This window comes from Centroberyx gerrardi, chromosome 13 (genome assembly GCF_048128805.1).
Source record: "Centroberyx gerrardi isolate f3 chromosome 13, fCenGer3.hap1.cur.20231027, whole genome shotgun sequence".
NCBI classification, from domain to species: domain Eukaryota; kingdom Metazoa; phylum Chordata; class Actinopteri; order Beryciformes; family Berycidae; genus Centroberyx; species Centroberyx gerrardi.
In genome coordinates this window covers 5218674-5234130 of record NC_136009.1, presented here as the reverse complement: position 1 = coordinate 5234130, position 15457 = coordinate 5218674, and the positions used below count along the sequence as shown (strand labels likewise).

General features: G+C 45.4%; 1 protein-coding gene across 1 annotated transcript in view; it reads left to right on the top strand.

The window, feature by feature from the left end:
- Positions 1 to 15457, top strand: part of chd7 (chromodomain helicase DNA binding protein 7) — a 64952-nt gene that overhangs the window by 23708 nt on the left and 25787 nt on the right. Inside the window, exons 5-15 of the mRNA XM_078287612.1 lie at positions 5070 to 5211; positions 7776 to 7904; positions 8043 to 8108; positions 9238 to 9293; positions 10083 to 10197; positions 10939 to 11022; positions 11120 to 11257; positions 12080 to 12201; positions 12299 to 12542; positions 14353 to 14529; positions 15126 to 15269. Of these exons, the coding sequence (XP_078143738.1) occupies positions 5070 to 5211; positions 7776 to 7904; positions 8043 to 8108; positions 9238 to 9293; positions 10083 to 10197; positions 10939 to 11022; positions 11120 to 11257; positions 12080 to 12201; positions 12299 to 12542; positions 14353 to 14529; positions 15126 to 15269 (1417 nt within the window). The remainder of the gene's footprint in view (positions 1 to 5069; positions 5212 to 7775; positions 7905 to 8042; positions 8109 to 9237; positions 9294 to 10082; positions 10198 to 10938; positions 11023 to 11119; positions 11258 to 12079; positions 12202 to 12298; positions 12543 to 14352; positions 14530 to 15125; positions 15270 to 15457) is intronic.

The window sequence follows — 15457 nt, the reverse complement described above, 5'->3', positions numbered from 1 at the left end:
TACATCAATACACCAAGCAGCACTTTTTTTTACATAAAATTTCAACTTTTATGTTGAAATTCGCTGCTGTTCTCACAATTTTGGGCGGGTAGCAAGCAGTGTGAACCACTTCTAAAAGTTTAAATAAAATGCTGCTCTGTGGATCATTTGTATGCCAAATTTACCAGAAGTTTTTGAATGGAGTTTGGTGTGCTGTTCTCCCCATAAATTGCACTCTCCATAAATCATCGGTGCACTCCTCCATTGGAAGGGCTACACGGTGTCCGCAGGTCCTTAAGAACTCTTCAGTTGTTTTAAATTGCATTATCTAATTTCAAGGCTTTAAAAGGACTCAAATGCAGTTAAAAGTTGCCTTTGAGTCTTAAATACGGACTACTTGTCTAGTGAGAAATATCCCTGGTTTAACTCTTCAGGCTTATTAGGTGTGAAATGCATTCAATTTGATTTAAACTGCCAGTTAAAAGGTCTTAAATTAAACTTGTAATTGCCCAATGATGGGGGAAATACTCTGCAAGGGCCACTACCAAGTACATTCCAGGACATTTTTGGGGATTTGGATCATGTCCGATTTCCTTTAGGGTGGCCGGAAAAAAAGCCCCGAAGCCTGGGAGAGTCGAATGCCACGCCGTCATATCTTCTCTTCCTGTTCAGTGTTTACATTCGCCGTATGAACGAATAAACCAGCAGAGAACAGGATAAAACCTCAGCTGTATCAGTGGAAACAGGAGGTCGGGGGCTTGTGCGTCTACTGCGACTATTGAACGAGTGCCTCAGTTTTGCGAGAAAGCAGCTGAAGTAGAACCAGAAAGACAGATGGAAAGAATGGAGGCGGCGCAGGCCTTCTCCGCTTAATGGATGAACAGAAAAGGAACAGGAGAAATAAGACACATTCACCACTATTAGTTTCAGCTTTCCAGGAAGAGACTCTGTGTGTGTGTGTGTGTGTGTGTGAGAGAGAGGGAGAGAGAGATGGATCAGGTGGTTTACTTGTCCAGTCAGCTCACTTCTCTCCTTTGACCTTGCTCTCTCCCTCTTCTCCTCCCTCTCCTCCTCTCTCTCTCTCTCTCTCTCTCTCCCTCTCCCTCTCTCTCTCTCCCTCTCTCTCTCTCTCTCTCCCTCTCTCTCTCTCTCTCTCTCTCTCTCTCTCTCTCTCTCTCTCTCTCTCTCTCTCTCTCTCTCTCTCTCTCTCTCTCTCTCTCTCTCTCTCTCTCTCTCTCTCTGAGGAAGCACATCTATAAATATCCCAGCTCTCAGCAGCCACACCCTTCCCTCTCAGTGTATGTGGGGTGATTTGTTTGCTGTACACACGCAAGAAGTCAGACACGCATGCAGCTACCTTGCCTCGTGCGTGTCCGTGTAGACGTGTGTGTGTGTGTGCTTTTTAACCGCACACACAGCCGGGGGTGTGTGTGTGTTGCCTTCTAGCCGCTGGTGGTGCCAGGGGTCCACACACACACACACACACAGAGAGAGTGTGTGTGTGTCAGGGGTTCAGTTGTATGACTCATCACGGCAGCAGGTGTTCGAAACACCCCGCCCCTCCACCTCTTCGTCTCCCTCTTCATCTCCTCTTCCTCGCCATATTTTTCATTCCACTCTTCTGCTTCTTGTCTTTCCTCCATTGCCTCTTCCCTTCAAACTCCCCCCATCCCCCTTCTGAAAGGAGCATCTTGACTCATCTCACACACACACACGCAGCGCTCCACAGCTGGCCGGCATGTGTGAATGCCAGGCTGTAAGCCCAAGAGAATACAGCGGAGAGTGAATGGGAGACATTAACAGAGAGAGAGTGAGAGCGTGTGTACACCTGGACTGGACTAGCTTTATACAGACATGTCCGTTTTGATGAATTTTTATGGCATTTCAGCTTCTTTTGTACACAGCGGAGCATCGATTTTCAAGCTCAAAGGAGACGAGCTTTCGCATGATTTTGTGGCTATAAGATGCCAAAACCATAGTTCATTTCATTCAGCCTACCTCACAGTAGCTGGGTTTCCATCCAAGTGTTTTTATGTGACTGATGATTTATCAAATTAGAAAGGTGGAATGCAAATTTTGATACAATTTCCTCAATACTAGGGTTGTGCCGATGTACGATGTCATCGGACATCGACGCTGGGCTGTCGGTGGCGATGTGACTTTTAAAGTGTTTTTCCATCAGTATAATATTATAAAAATAACATTTGCTTTTGCAATGTAGGGATAAGCCAAAACGACACAATCATTGAATAAGAGGCTTTAAGAACAAGTCAGCGTGGGAAAGGAGACGAGACACACACACGGCCCTACAGCCCACACACACTCACGGAGCCCCATAGGTCTCACACATCTTTCCAAAGAGGCAGAGCTTAACTTCACTTGTAACTTGTTTTAAGTCAGTAAAAAGTGTGGCTAGGTTAGTCAGGCCCATATTTTTGAGCGCAGTTCTAGGTGAAAAATGTGAATCTGAAAACAATGTTTTCCCGTTAATACGAACCAAATGGAGAGTGAAACTCGCATTAATTAGACGGGCCTCTCCCCGTGCCTGAGGGACTTCTGTTCCCTCAGCGAGGCCTGTCAGGCCGCCTTCTCCTGCGAGGCTAGAAGTCTCCCTGAATTATAAATATTTTAGCTGTGACAAAACCGCACATAAGTGTGTGTGCTTATGTGTAATCACTGTAGTTGGGAATATGACAACTATTTTTAAGAAGAAATCATATAAATTATTGGCACTTGTCCAAAACTTTAGTGACTAGTTTAGCTAGCTAGCCTGACGGGCCTTACTGAGGGAACAGGTCCCTCAGGCTCCCTGCTGCTCCCAGTGTCATCGGCCATCAGAGATGTTTGATTGGACGATGTGTAAATGTTGAGCATCAAACAACCCTACTTAATACCACAAAAGTTTTGAAGGTTGCTTGAGGTGGAATTTTTTTTTGCTGAGAAAGAATGATGCGATAAATTGCGATGGAAGCACATTTGCCGAATAATAGTGCAGCAATGTTTGTCGGTAAAATTTCTTTCCGCAATGCTCTAGTACTGTTGCTTCCATGTGTAATTGCCATTAGTTGGTACATTACAATACATGGAGAAAATGAAGGTTAGAAAGGGAGTAGTCCAAAACAGTGTGTCTTGTATGTAATTAGCTTGAGAAGAGTCGGCTCAGTTAACCTGAACAAACTGTTAGCTACCTAGCTAGCCAGCAGGCTCATTTAGCAAAACAACAAATGTTCATGTTAACATGAGATCCTCACCACTAGTAACTACTAGCTATATAACGTTAGCTAGTGTGCAAATCAGATGTGTTGACAACAGAACAGTGTTGGTTAGCTATGCAGATACTATGATTTGCTAGCTAACCAGCTAACATTATCTAAACACAAAGTGGATCACGTGTATCAGTGGCGAAATGATCAGTTCACTTAGCAAACATGTTTAGTGACTGTTCAGGAGCTCTATTGCCTTGCAAAACAATAACATTTGATTCATTAGAAAGTAAGATTTTTTGCTTCTTGTTAACATTGTTTTACAAAAGCAACCTGGCACCAAGTTGACTTTTTGGAAATCCAGTTTTTGCAGGACAGTGAACGTCTCAGTTGGCTTATTGGCTGTTTTAACATGGTGCAAAAGAGGAAAAGAGGTAGGGTGAGGGAGAGATAAGAGTAGAGAAAGAGTTGAAGAGGTGAGGAAGTAGTTGTGAGGAAGAAGTTGTGAGGAAGAAGAGATGGACCGAGTAGAAAGAAAGAGGTGAGGTATTAGTTTGGACGGAGGGATTGAGAAAGAAGAGAGAGGCTGTGAAGAAGCCAGGAGGAAGAGAGGGGAAAAGGCAGCCAAGTGGAGACGTGTGTGTGTGTGTGTGTGTGTGTGCGTGTGTGTGCATGTGTGTGTGTGCATGTGTGTGTGTGTGTGTGTGTGTGTGTGTGTGTGGCCAGATGGCTCCAGCGTGTGGCGACCAGCCAGAGGAACAGGTGCAGGTCACATGACCAGCCGTTACCACGGAGATGGTGATTGCTCTTGGCGTGAGGATGAAAGGAGAAGGGCCCCAGGGAGAGAGAGGGGGCGAGAGACGTAGAGGCAGAGTAGGAGAGAGAGAGCGAGAGAGGGGGGCGGAGGGAGGGGGATAGGCAGGCACAGAGCAGGGGAGAGAGGGTGAGAGACACAGGCACAGAGTAGGAGAGAGAGAGAGGGCAAGAGACTCAGAGTAGGAGAGAGGGGAAGAGAGACTCGGTCACAGAGTAGGAGAGAGGGTGCGAGAGACCTAGGGACAGAGGAGGAGAGAGAGAGACTGGCACAGAGAGTGGGCGAGGGACACAGGCATCAACCAGGGGAGAGCTACAGAGTGAGAGAAAACTGTTTTACATTAGATATTGGTGGTTATGTACTATTGTATAGTTCATGTTTTCAGACCAAATCATTTATAGTTTCAGGTTTGAATGGAAACTGCCTTGGCAATATTGTTTCTGATGAACAGTCATGCCAATAAAGTTATTGAATATTGAGAGAGAGACTGAGTGAGAGAGAGAGAGAGAGAGAGAGGGGTGCTGTGTGTCGTCACACTTTCCTCTGGTGTCAACACACATACATAGAGCCCGTCCCCCCCCCCCCCCCCCCCTCTCGCTCTCTCTCTCTCCCTCTCCCTCCATGCCAGAGATTAGAGAAAGCCTAGGGGCCTCTCAACCCCTCCCCCTCTTCTCTCTCTCTCTCTCTCTCTCTGGGGCCTCGCTCTCTCTCTCTGCCACCCCCCCCCCCCCCTTCCACTCTGTGCTCGTATCTCTCCATATCTCTCTCTCCCTCCGCCCCCCTCTTAGTCTTTCATCATATTAACCCCCTGTGTGCCAGAGCCCGAGGCAGACTAATGATTTCTAAATGGGTAAATCAAACATGGCGACCGCCCTGGGACACACACACACACACACACACACACACACACACAGACACACACATGAATGCCTGGCTGGTAGGCTGGCTGTGTATTCTCCACTTGTAAAAGAGGTAGCACTTTCAGGAATGTTCCTCTGTTGTTTTTAAGCCATTTGTTTCTTTAGAGAGCATCAAGTCTCACTCTCTCTCTCTCTCTCTCTCTCCCCCCACAGCAGTAAGAAGGCAGAGTCCGAGGGCGGGGCTAGCGCTAAGAAGGATTCCAAGAGGAAGAGAGAGTCGTCAATCAGCGACGATGTGGAGGTGAAGTCTCCGCCCCCCTCGCCTCCTGAAGAGGAGGATGACGACGGCGTGCAGGTACGCAACGTGCACGCTCAGTGCCTCTGCCTGGAATTAAGTCATCCAGTAGTTCCCACTACTTGTTCCAACTACTCGTTCCAACGTTGAGTCAGCCAATGAGCTAAATGCTTCCAGGCAGCAAACACAACTCCAGAAACTGTATAAAATCCTGGCTAATGTTGCTTAGCAGCAAAATAGAGCTCCAGGAAGTAAAAACCGAATAGCACAAGGCTTAAAAACAACTCCGGATCCCTCAATGTCACCACCTGTACAGGTACATGGCACTGAGCCAGGAGGTGGCCGCTGTTTGTGTTGTAAACCAGTCCTGTTGACAGACCAAGCACAGACAGGCTCCACTTCCAAGTCCTCATGACACAACCTTTTTTAGCCAATTATTAGCTGCTGTATGAATCCTGTGTGGTAACTTTGGGTTCAATATAGGATCTATCAAGAGCCACGATTACATGAAATACAGCACCCATAATTCATGCTGCATTGGTCCTACTCAATTTGTTTAGGAGGTAACCTGTTTGTAATTAGCTGTATGTTGTATTTGTCTTACAAAAGTAGCGCTAATCAGATGGGAGTATAATAGGCAGCTAAAGCTAAGGTCAAAGGTCAGACTAGGTGATTCTAACCACGCCAATTCTAAGCCTGATTTGAATCTGGGCTAGTCTGGTTTGAGGGGGGGCACTCTGGCCCAAAAGTCAGTGCAGACTATCCCTTAGTGTGAACAGGCTGAAAACTGCCGACTCTGGCCGTTTGGCCCGATGCGATTTTTTTTTCAAACATGTTTGATTTTGTCAGCCCGAGTCTGGTCGGCCTTGTCTAGTGTGAAGCTGCACAAGACTCACCAAGACTGAAATCTGAGAGTGACACTGGCAATGGGAGTTTAGATACAGGGGGAAGAAAAATAAAATGAACTGGAAGAGAAGTCACGTGTAACAACAACAACAACAACGCCCATTCACGTAGATAGTTTATATCAGGAATTTGGAGGAATAAATCTTATATAAAATACTATGAAATGGTAGCATGCCTGGATCAATCCACATAAGTATGCAATTACAAATTAAGTGAAAGAAGTTTTATACAAAGTTCCTAATCAACGTTATTCCTGTAATGGTGTCACTTCAAAATACATCTGTAATGTAAACTGTAGCTTCTGTACCATGGAGTAGGAAAAGACAGAGCAGCTAGTTTGTAATTATATTTACAGTGAGCTGCTTTGAACAGAATCGGGTAGTGTGTGATCCCTCTTCATGTGTGACGCCCATCTTAGTCTTCCAGTCTGTCCAAGCCTTAATGCTGCAGTTCCAAATGACCTGATGCTAACCTCATTAGCTTAGTGAATAGAGTGAAAGACTGTAGTGTCAGAACAAAGATACTGAGCTTGCTAAATGTAATGTCAATAAAAATGCAGCCAAAATATAGTCTACTTATATACACACAACTGAAAAAACATCACAGCCCTGCAAAGTAACCTGTCAAACTGTGGGAAACACTGAAGCTATTGTAAATAGCACAGTAAAAAGCTAATTAAAATTATTCCAAAAGCTTCAGCATAACACTAGAGAGGTTATCCTATTATTAAATTTGAGTTAATCGTAGGAAAAAATAAATAAATTTGATTTAATCATAGGTAAAATTGATAAATTTGATAATATGATTAGAGTCTGTTGGATTTAAATCGTTCCATTGCCGATCCCAAGAAGTTTAGCTTTAACAGTCTCTTCCTCTTTTTAATAAGTTTTGTGTTGTAAGCACCTTATTTGAGGAAAAAGAAACATTCCGCAGTTTCCCTCCTCAAAGAGATCTATCTTCTATGTGCAAACGTAATTATCCAGGGCATGTAAACAGAGTAGCATCTGGCTATTAGCTGCATAAAGACGCATGGCGCTCATTCAAATAGGAAAGCGCCTTAGCAGCAGTTGCCCCTCTTTAGCCTGATCAATCCGCACAGCATTTCTTTCCCACAGCCTTATTAATTGGCAACACTATTAAAAGCGTAGCGTTGTCTTCAGCAGATCAGGGGCTCAGGAACCAGAACAGAATCAATATGGATAATGCGGTGGAGCGCAAGGAACATAAAAATAATATAAAGGGTTAAACATTTGCGAGATCACACAGTTGCTGGTGTGTCACAGTGGTCATTTCCTACTTCACATGGTAATAGATTGCCACCTCTCTGCCTCTCTCTCTCTCTCTGTCTCTCTCTCAGACTGTAATAGAATGATTGCAGCCTATGGTATTGCTACTTGGCAGGTTAAATACAGACTGTGTGTGTGCGCGCGCCAGCTAGCTGCTCCATGAGGGAAGTGTGTATTTTGTAAAGGGAACAACCCCCCTCACTCAACGTAGGAAGAAAAGTCAGAAAGCTGTCCTTTCTTTTTTTTTTAAGAGATGTCTTTTTCCTTTGCTCAGTATTTTAAGAAAAAAACCAGCTCAGTTTCAAAGGATGAGAGGGATTCCAAGAGCCGGGTGTTGCTAGAGGGACGGCAGAATCAAAGCTAGTGAATGAAATGTTCACACCTCTCCACCTCTCTCTCTCTCTCTCTCCCTCTCTCCATCCGTCCCATCAGAAGCGTCGCTCCAGCCGCCAGGTGAAGAGGAAGCGGTACACCGAGGACCTGGAGTTCAGGATATCGGAGGAGGACGACAGCGGGGACGACTCGCCGGCGCCCAAGTCCCCGTCCTCATCGCAGCAACAGGTACCTGGCAGGCTTTGGTGTCCTTGTACCTTTTTCATAGTGGTTTTCTTTTGCTGGACCAGGCCGACGATCCCATAACTTCACATTCATAGTCAGTGCAGACCGGATGAAGCTCCAACGGGTTTTTTGTGTTTCCAGGATGTGGCCGAGGCTGAGGGGCCCGTGGTGGAGAAGATCATGGGTACACGCAACACCAAGAAACAGGTGAGACACACAAAAACACAGAAACGCACAGAAACACACTGGCCGGAGTCATGGTTTACGTCATCTGATTAGCTGCTCCACAGCCGGCCCTAAGCAGATTATACACGCACGCACACACAGCTCAAACAGCGAATATCCATTTGGTAAGCGGAGACTAGAGTTCTTGTGTTTCGGTGTGTGTGTGTGTGTGTGTGTGTGTGTGTGTGTGTGTCAGAGCTCTCAGACAAACACACACCCTCACACACCCCGAGCGATCATGTGTTTGTGTGTTCCGTGTGTCTTCCAGGCTTTGTTTAGACGGCTCGTTCTAAAGCAAGCTCATCCCCGAGCCAACACGCACGCACACACACACACCGACACACACACAGTTGCCAGCCAACTTTCTTTTGCTAGCCAGCTGCCAATGGGTTACCCCCCACCTACACACACACACACATACACACACACACACACACACACACACACAGTTCCATTCACAGAGAGTTGACCCCAGGCTTGGCGCGCTGCCAAAACCACAGCGCTCGCTACGCCAGACGCCAAGCTTGCGTTTCCTTAGGCAGGGTGTGTGTGTGTGTGTGTGCATGTGTGATTGATGACTCATGGCGTTACAGTAGTAAGAGCGTGGTGGAGTGTGTGTATGTGTGTGTGTGTGTGTTACAGTAGTAATAGTGAATGGTAGAGGATGGTTGCACTTGAAGCAAGGTACTGTTGAGGGATTTCCCCTTTTATTATTATTAGAGTTACTAATACATTGGATCTGCTTTGTCGAGTGTTTAATATTTGTTTTTTCTTCAATATTAACCCATTGCTAGACTGGTCAGTTTAACAACAAATTTAGAATTTATTTATATTACCTTGGTTGATATTTTCTTCTCGTGGATTATACAATATCCAAACTGGTCTGTGTGTTGATTGGACGTGCCACACCTTACATTACAACAAAGCTCACAGATTGACAAGATATGAATGAAGCAATATTTACTTCCCGGTGCCAAGCAGAGCACAGTTCAGCAGTGAGTGACATGTCAGTGTGAAACTCCCTCTGCACAGTCTCACTTATTCATCCACACATAATGCAACGACGACAAGCCGCTGTGACTCTGTTATTAATTGTGTTCTCTCCTTTCAGCTGGAGTCGGGAGACGAAGTGGAGGTGGAGGAGTTCTATGTCAAGTTCAAGAGCTTGTGAGTAGCACACCCTTGCTTTCTCTCTACCCGCTTTATGGCTTCTGCCTTTGTCAGGCCTTTTTTGCACAAGCACACCAGGGCATCCAAGGGTCCTGTATGAAAATGTCTTTAAAATATCTAAATTTAAAAGTATTAAAATATCTTAAATCTTTCTGTCCACTCTTAGATCAATCCAGACCAGGGTTAATAGTATAATGTACATCCTATCTGCTTTACTAAACACAGTTGGACTTCATGCCCCTCAACAATTAATTTCCTGGTGTAATTTTCTCTTAAACTGCCCATATATAGTTTCAGAACTGTCATCAACTGTTTTCAATCAGAAATCGGCTGGTCTGGTTCTGAAAACTGCAGATACCCTGACACACTCTCTCTGTGTTCTATCAATGTGTGTCTAACACACACACACAGCTGAGCAGCGTGCTATCAGATGTTGTCTGTCTCCAGGCTACAGACCAGTGTGCTGTCTGGCTTAACACACTGTGTAATCTAATTGAAGGACCCATAGACAGTAGCGCTGCTGTATGACAAACTGGGCCGCTGTCCGTCACTTTGACTGTGAACTGCGTAATTTTCCATTTCCTCTAGAAAGCCCTCCACATCTCCCCACTGCAGGCACCCTAAGGACCCACATGTTGACAATATTTCAGCTTGAGGAAGGCTTTTGTACCATAACAGAGTCTCCTTTTCTTGTCAAAGTGTTGCATTTGCCAGCAAACCCCTGCACTCTGTGGCTTTGATATCCGAACGATAGGAATGTGGTTAAATGTGTTTGTGTCTCTGCAGCTCGTACCTCCACTGTCGCTGGGCAGACCTGGAGGAGCTGGAGAAGGACAAGAGAATCCATCAGAAAGTCAAGAGGTTCAAGGCCAAGCAGCAACTCAACAGCTTTATTACCGAGGTAAGACCTCAGCCCTACCCTAACATTAGCCCCTGGCCCTGATCCTGACCTTAGACAACAACTCAGCCGCTTCAGCACTGAGGTTAGGTTATGCAAGGGTCAGACCAGTATGGCTTTTGGAGGCTGAAAAATTGGCTCTGAAACAGCATTTAGACCATGTGACATGATGATAATACATTCATGCATACTTTTGTGACATCTAATCAAAATGTTGCATTAGAATCCGTTCGGTGTAAGGTCTTCTCATAGACAACCAGTGTATTATTGATCAATTATACCATAAGTATTTGACTGTGGGTCTTCTGATACTGATATTTTGTGCCAATTTATTGTGTTATTTGTGCCATATATTTATATTCCACCATTTTCATGCCAAGAAATTCCAAAAAGTATTCCTACATATTTGTGTGGAATCTGATCACACTGTCCCATTGGAATCGGTTCAGGTTAAGGTCTTCCCATAGAAAACCAGTGTATTATTGATCAATTCTACATTAAATATATAATCAAACAAACTGAATCATATCCATTGTAAAGGTAGACAATACTGACGGGACCATATCCTATTTTTAAGGCCATTATCGACCCAGAAAACCTTCAACAAAACTTCATTACTGAGCTAAATAAGACACATGCACACACACACACACACACACACACACACACACACACACTAAGTCTAACCCTTCCCTATGCCTAACTACGCATCCATACAAATAACTCCACTCTCTCTCCCTCCAGATGGACGACGAGCCTTTTAACCCGGACTACGTGGAGGTGGACCGAGTCCTGGACGTTTCAGAGAGCCCAGATGAAAACGGAGAGGTGCTTTCATCTCTTTCTGTCCTCTTTCATGGTTTTGAGCCCTCTCTCTCTCCACACACACTCACCAACCCTCCCTCCTTTTTTTGTGTGTGTGCAGACGGTGACCTTGTATCTAGTCAAATGGTGCAGCCTGCCTTACGAAGACTCTACCTGGGAGCTGAAGGCCGACATCGATCAGTCCAAAATAGAGGAATACGAACGCATCGCAGAACGCACACCCAACACTAAGAGAGTGGTAAATAGCCTCATTTAAGGGTGTGTGTGTGTGTGAGAAAACTTGTGGTACATCAAGTTAACTCTATGACTGTGTGTTTGTGTCCATGGACACTCATAGGGCGCTATCTGTCTCCTCAATCTCCCACCAAACACTTTGGAAAAGAAAGTGTGCGTGTGTGTGTGTGTGTGTGTGTGTGTGTGTGTGTGTGTGTGTGTGTGTGTTGGCTTGCCGCCTGCTCCTTCCTCCTCCAGATTTACAGCTCCCTTAACTGCTCTCCGCGGGGCCACGTTCCTGTGGTCTTACACACTCACACACACACACACACGCCCTGCTCCTGTGGCCAGGCCAAACCACTAACAGTGTGTTTAATGCTGAACAGAAGCAGCTGACTGGCTGTGGTCTCTCACTCCTTCACTCCCCCCTCTCTCTGTCTCTCTCTCTCTCTCTCTCTCTCTCTCCGTCAGTCTGTGTCTCTCTCGCCACTGTTTCTCTCCTTAAAGACCATGTTAGAAATAGACTATCATACACAGGCAATATTTAGAGGAAGTTTTACAGTACTTTATGACACTTTCAGTCCTTCTAGTCTTCCTGTGTTTGCCATATTGATTTTTCCCCCCCAGTTGTAAGTGCCTGCTAAAGGCAATATTACCCATAAACCCTTGCACTCAATGTTGTCGAATGATATTACAGCGAAATGACACGCATTGTCGTTGTCACCACATTGGAAGGGGTTTTAGTTTGAGTCTGCGTGTGACTTAAAAAGTATGGAAAAATCTTTAAATTAATTATGTAAATACAAAAATGGCCATGAAGTGTTAAAATGTGTGTGTGTGTGTGTAGGATCGGCCTCCTGCAGCCGATTGGCAGAAGTCGGACAGCTCCAAGGATTACAGGAACGGCAACGCACTCAGGGAATACCAGCTGGAAGGCCTGAACTGGCTATCCTTCAACTGGTACAACACGTAAGTCAGCTTTACTATTATTATTATTATTATTATTATTATTATTATTATTATTAGCATTACAATGAGTCCCTGACCTGTCCTCTGTCCTCCGCAGACGTAACTGTATCTTGGCGGACGAGATGGGCCTGGGGAAGACCATCCAGTCCATAACATTCCTCTACGAGATCTACATGAAGGGCATTGAGGGGCCGTTCCTGGTCATCGCCCCGCTCTCCACCATCCCCAACTGGGAGCGGGAGTTCAGGACCTGGACCGAGCTCAACGCCGTGGTCTACCACGGCAGCCAGGCCAGCCGCAAGACCATCCAGGCCTACGAGATGTACTACAGAGATGCACAGGTAGGGCTCATAACGCACATAACACCATGGACTCCCATTTGATCAAATTTTGTCCCCGGGACCCATATGAGATGATTTTAGTTGTTGCTGATTTAGTACTGAATTGTGTAACTGTCTAGACTTTAGGTAAGGAGATAATAGTGGTGAGAGTGAACCTAGGATGAGAAAAGCAATTTTTATACACTCTCTAATTGTAATAATTTGTAGTGCGTTGAATTCCAGTGAAATTAAACGGTTTCTCATTTTACTGGGGACACTCTAGAACCTCTTCAGAAACCCCTGGGAGTAAGCAGTCTCCACATGAGGAACCACTGGACTAAGATATACCTTAATATGTCAAAAATCCTAACTGGTTGTCTATGGTAGCCTCAAGACCATCCTGGCCTATCTAAAGTAATAGAAAGATGCACAGAGAACAAGCATATGGCTCCAACCCTAACCTTAAAGTAGTCCAGTGACCTTTTGCCAAATCAAATGCAGGAATCACTGCAACAAACAAAAACATTGGTCATAAAGAGGTGAAACTCCTACCAATCTTCATTGCGTAGTGGCACATAAATCAAAGAGCTCATTTGCCAAAATGTCAGTGCATTGCATTAACTTCATTCGGTGGGTTATCATGGGAAGCCAGGCCAGCAGAAAGACCAACAAGGCCTTCAATTTATATTACCTTTAAGCTCAAGACTATACCAGCCTGCAGTGTGCGCATGAGACTGGGAACGAGGCTGAATCTGGACTGTTCCTGACTAAACAATAAGCATCACACAAGGTCCCAGGCCCTCTAGCCAGCTCCACGTGAGAGATGAGTGGAATGAAGCCTATAGAAGCGCATTAGACGGAACAATCCAGAGGCTGCTGTGTGAGACCGCAAACCGCCTAGCAGTCAGCAAATATGAACCCCTCCTTAGCCAAGGGAGATCCTCAGCCATCCGGGGGCTGGGCAGGGCTCGTCTGCTTGCATAAGCTCTTTAAGGTGTAAGCCATACACTGTAAGCTCTTATTGCAGAATGCCACCACCATCTCCTAGTGGTAAGCTACGCACCGGAACCAGCGAGTCACAGCGAGCCCGCGAGGAAAATAAGCTGTAGTAGCAGTGTCCTAGCTAGTTGCCTGTTCTTAATCCAGGCTGAGGTAATCCTCAAGGTCGCCGTGGAGGGATGTTCTGTTCTTTTCTTCCGCTTAGCCTGCTTCACCGCACACACCGTAGAAGTAGAACGACTAGATGGGACACTTGATAAAAAAAATTGTGAATATCCCTAGAATGTTTTTAAGCTTGCGAGAGGTGGAAAAGTTTTTGTGAAAGATATAATGGTGATAAATGGTGGTGGAAATGCATGTCAAACAAAAGATGACGATATCTGGCCTACTAATCTGGCTCTTTGGCCTGAGACCCAGAGACACAGTTCTTGTACTAAACCTCACGCTACTGATTTAGTGCCACCAGCGCAGAACATTTTGTACTAAAAAGACAGTAAAAGGAACCAACTGCTGAAGTGAACACTTTACTAGGCTATAGATGGTGAGACTGCATCATTCTGCCCTATATCAGTAACTTCTAAAAACTCTTTTATAGACTTGGGTTTTCCTCACAAATCAATGGAGCTGCTTTGCCCCACAGTGTATGCCTTTTAATAGTTTTATCTTTTGGCCTAAAAGTGAAAACCGTTCCTCTCAATCTCTCTCCCTGACCCACAGGTTAAGGTAATAAAGGAGCCAGTGATAACGACATCTGAGACTATTCTTATTGACCGTCTTTCTCTTTGTCCCTCTCTCTCTTCCCATCTCCCCCTCCCTCCCTCCCTCCTCCCAGGGTAAGATAATAAAGGGAGCCTATCGTTTCCACGCGGTGATAACGACCTTCGAGATGATCCTGACCGACTGTCCCGAGCTCCGCAACGTCCCGTGGCGCTGCGTGGTGATCGACGAGGCCCACCGCCTCAAAAACAGGAACTGCAAACTGCTGGAGGGACTCAAAATGATGGACATGGTGAGTGGCGGTCGTCCTTATTGCCGCCGTAGAGACGGCAAGAGGAATAATGGAGTCGACCAGAGACTGTTGACAGTTACAATCAATCAAAGTACTATTCAGTTAGTTCATTAAAATGTACCAGTATCCATGTCAGTAGTCTTAAAACAGGATCAATAAGACCATTAAAAAACCCTGCGAAATTAAGTTTTTATTGCGAGGAAAGGAAATCTTCGCTAGAGAAAGTTTGAACATCACAGCTCTACACAGTATTCCCTCATAGAGCTGTGCTGAATATTTTAAGCCTGTTTTTTACCCTTGCTGAATATGAAGTAATTTCTGCCCAGTTTACAGGACAGTGTCAGATAGGAGTTCTCAGCACGGTTTCCTAGCCTATCACAGGGTTTCAGCACGTCCTGAAATAGTGTTAAATGTTTTAAATTAAACCACTTAAGCTAATTTTGAGTCAGGTGCACTTTCATATTATCACCTCCCTCCACCTATGATAAAGTCCTGTAGACAGATCCTCCTTTCTAGTCTAGACAATCCATCTCTCTCCTCTTCCTCCAGTATAGAAACTCTAACAATCTCTCACTCCTCCCTTCCTCCTCCTCCAGGAGCACAAGGTCCTGCTAACAGGGACTCCTCTCCAGAACACAGTGGAGGAGCTCTTCAGCCTGCTCAACTTCCTGGAGCCGGAGCGATTCCCCTCCGAGCAGACCTTCATGACCGAGTTCGGAGACCTCAAGACTGAAGAGCAGGTAATTGTGCAACTCGAGGCATTGGGGAAGCGGGAAGGGAGGGTTGCGGGAAGGCGTTAAAAGACGCAAAAAGACTTTGGATGGCAGTTTGAAGACCTCAAGGCGGAACCAGGCCAATGTAAATGCATCTATTATCAGACATCTAGCGGCTCGATAGCCATTATCAGACACTTATCCGTGTGACGCGT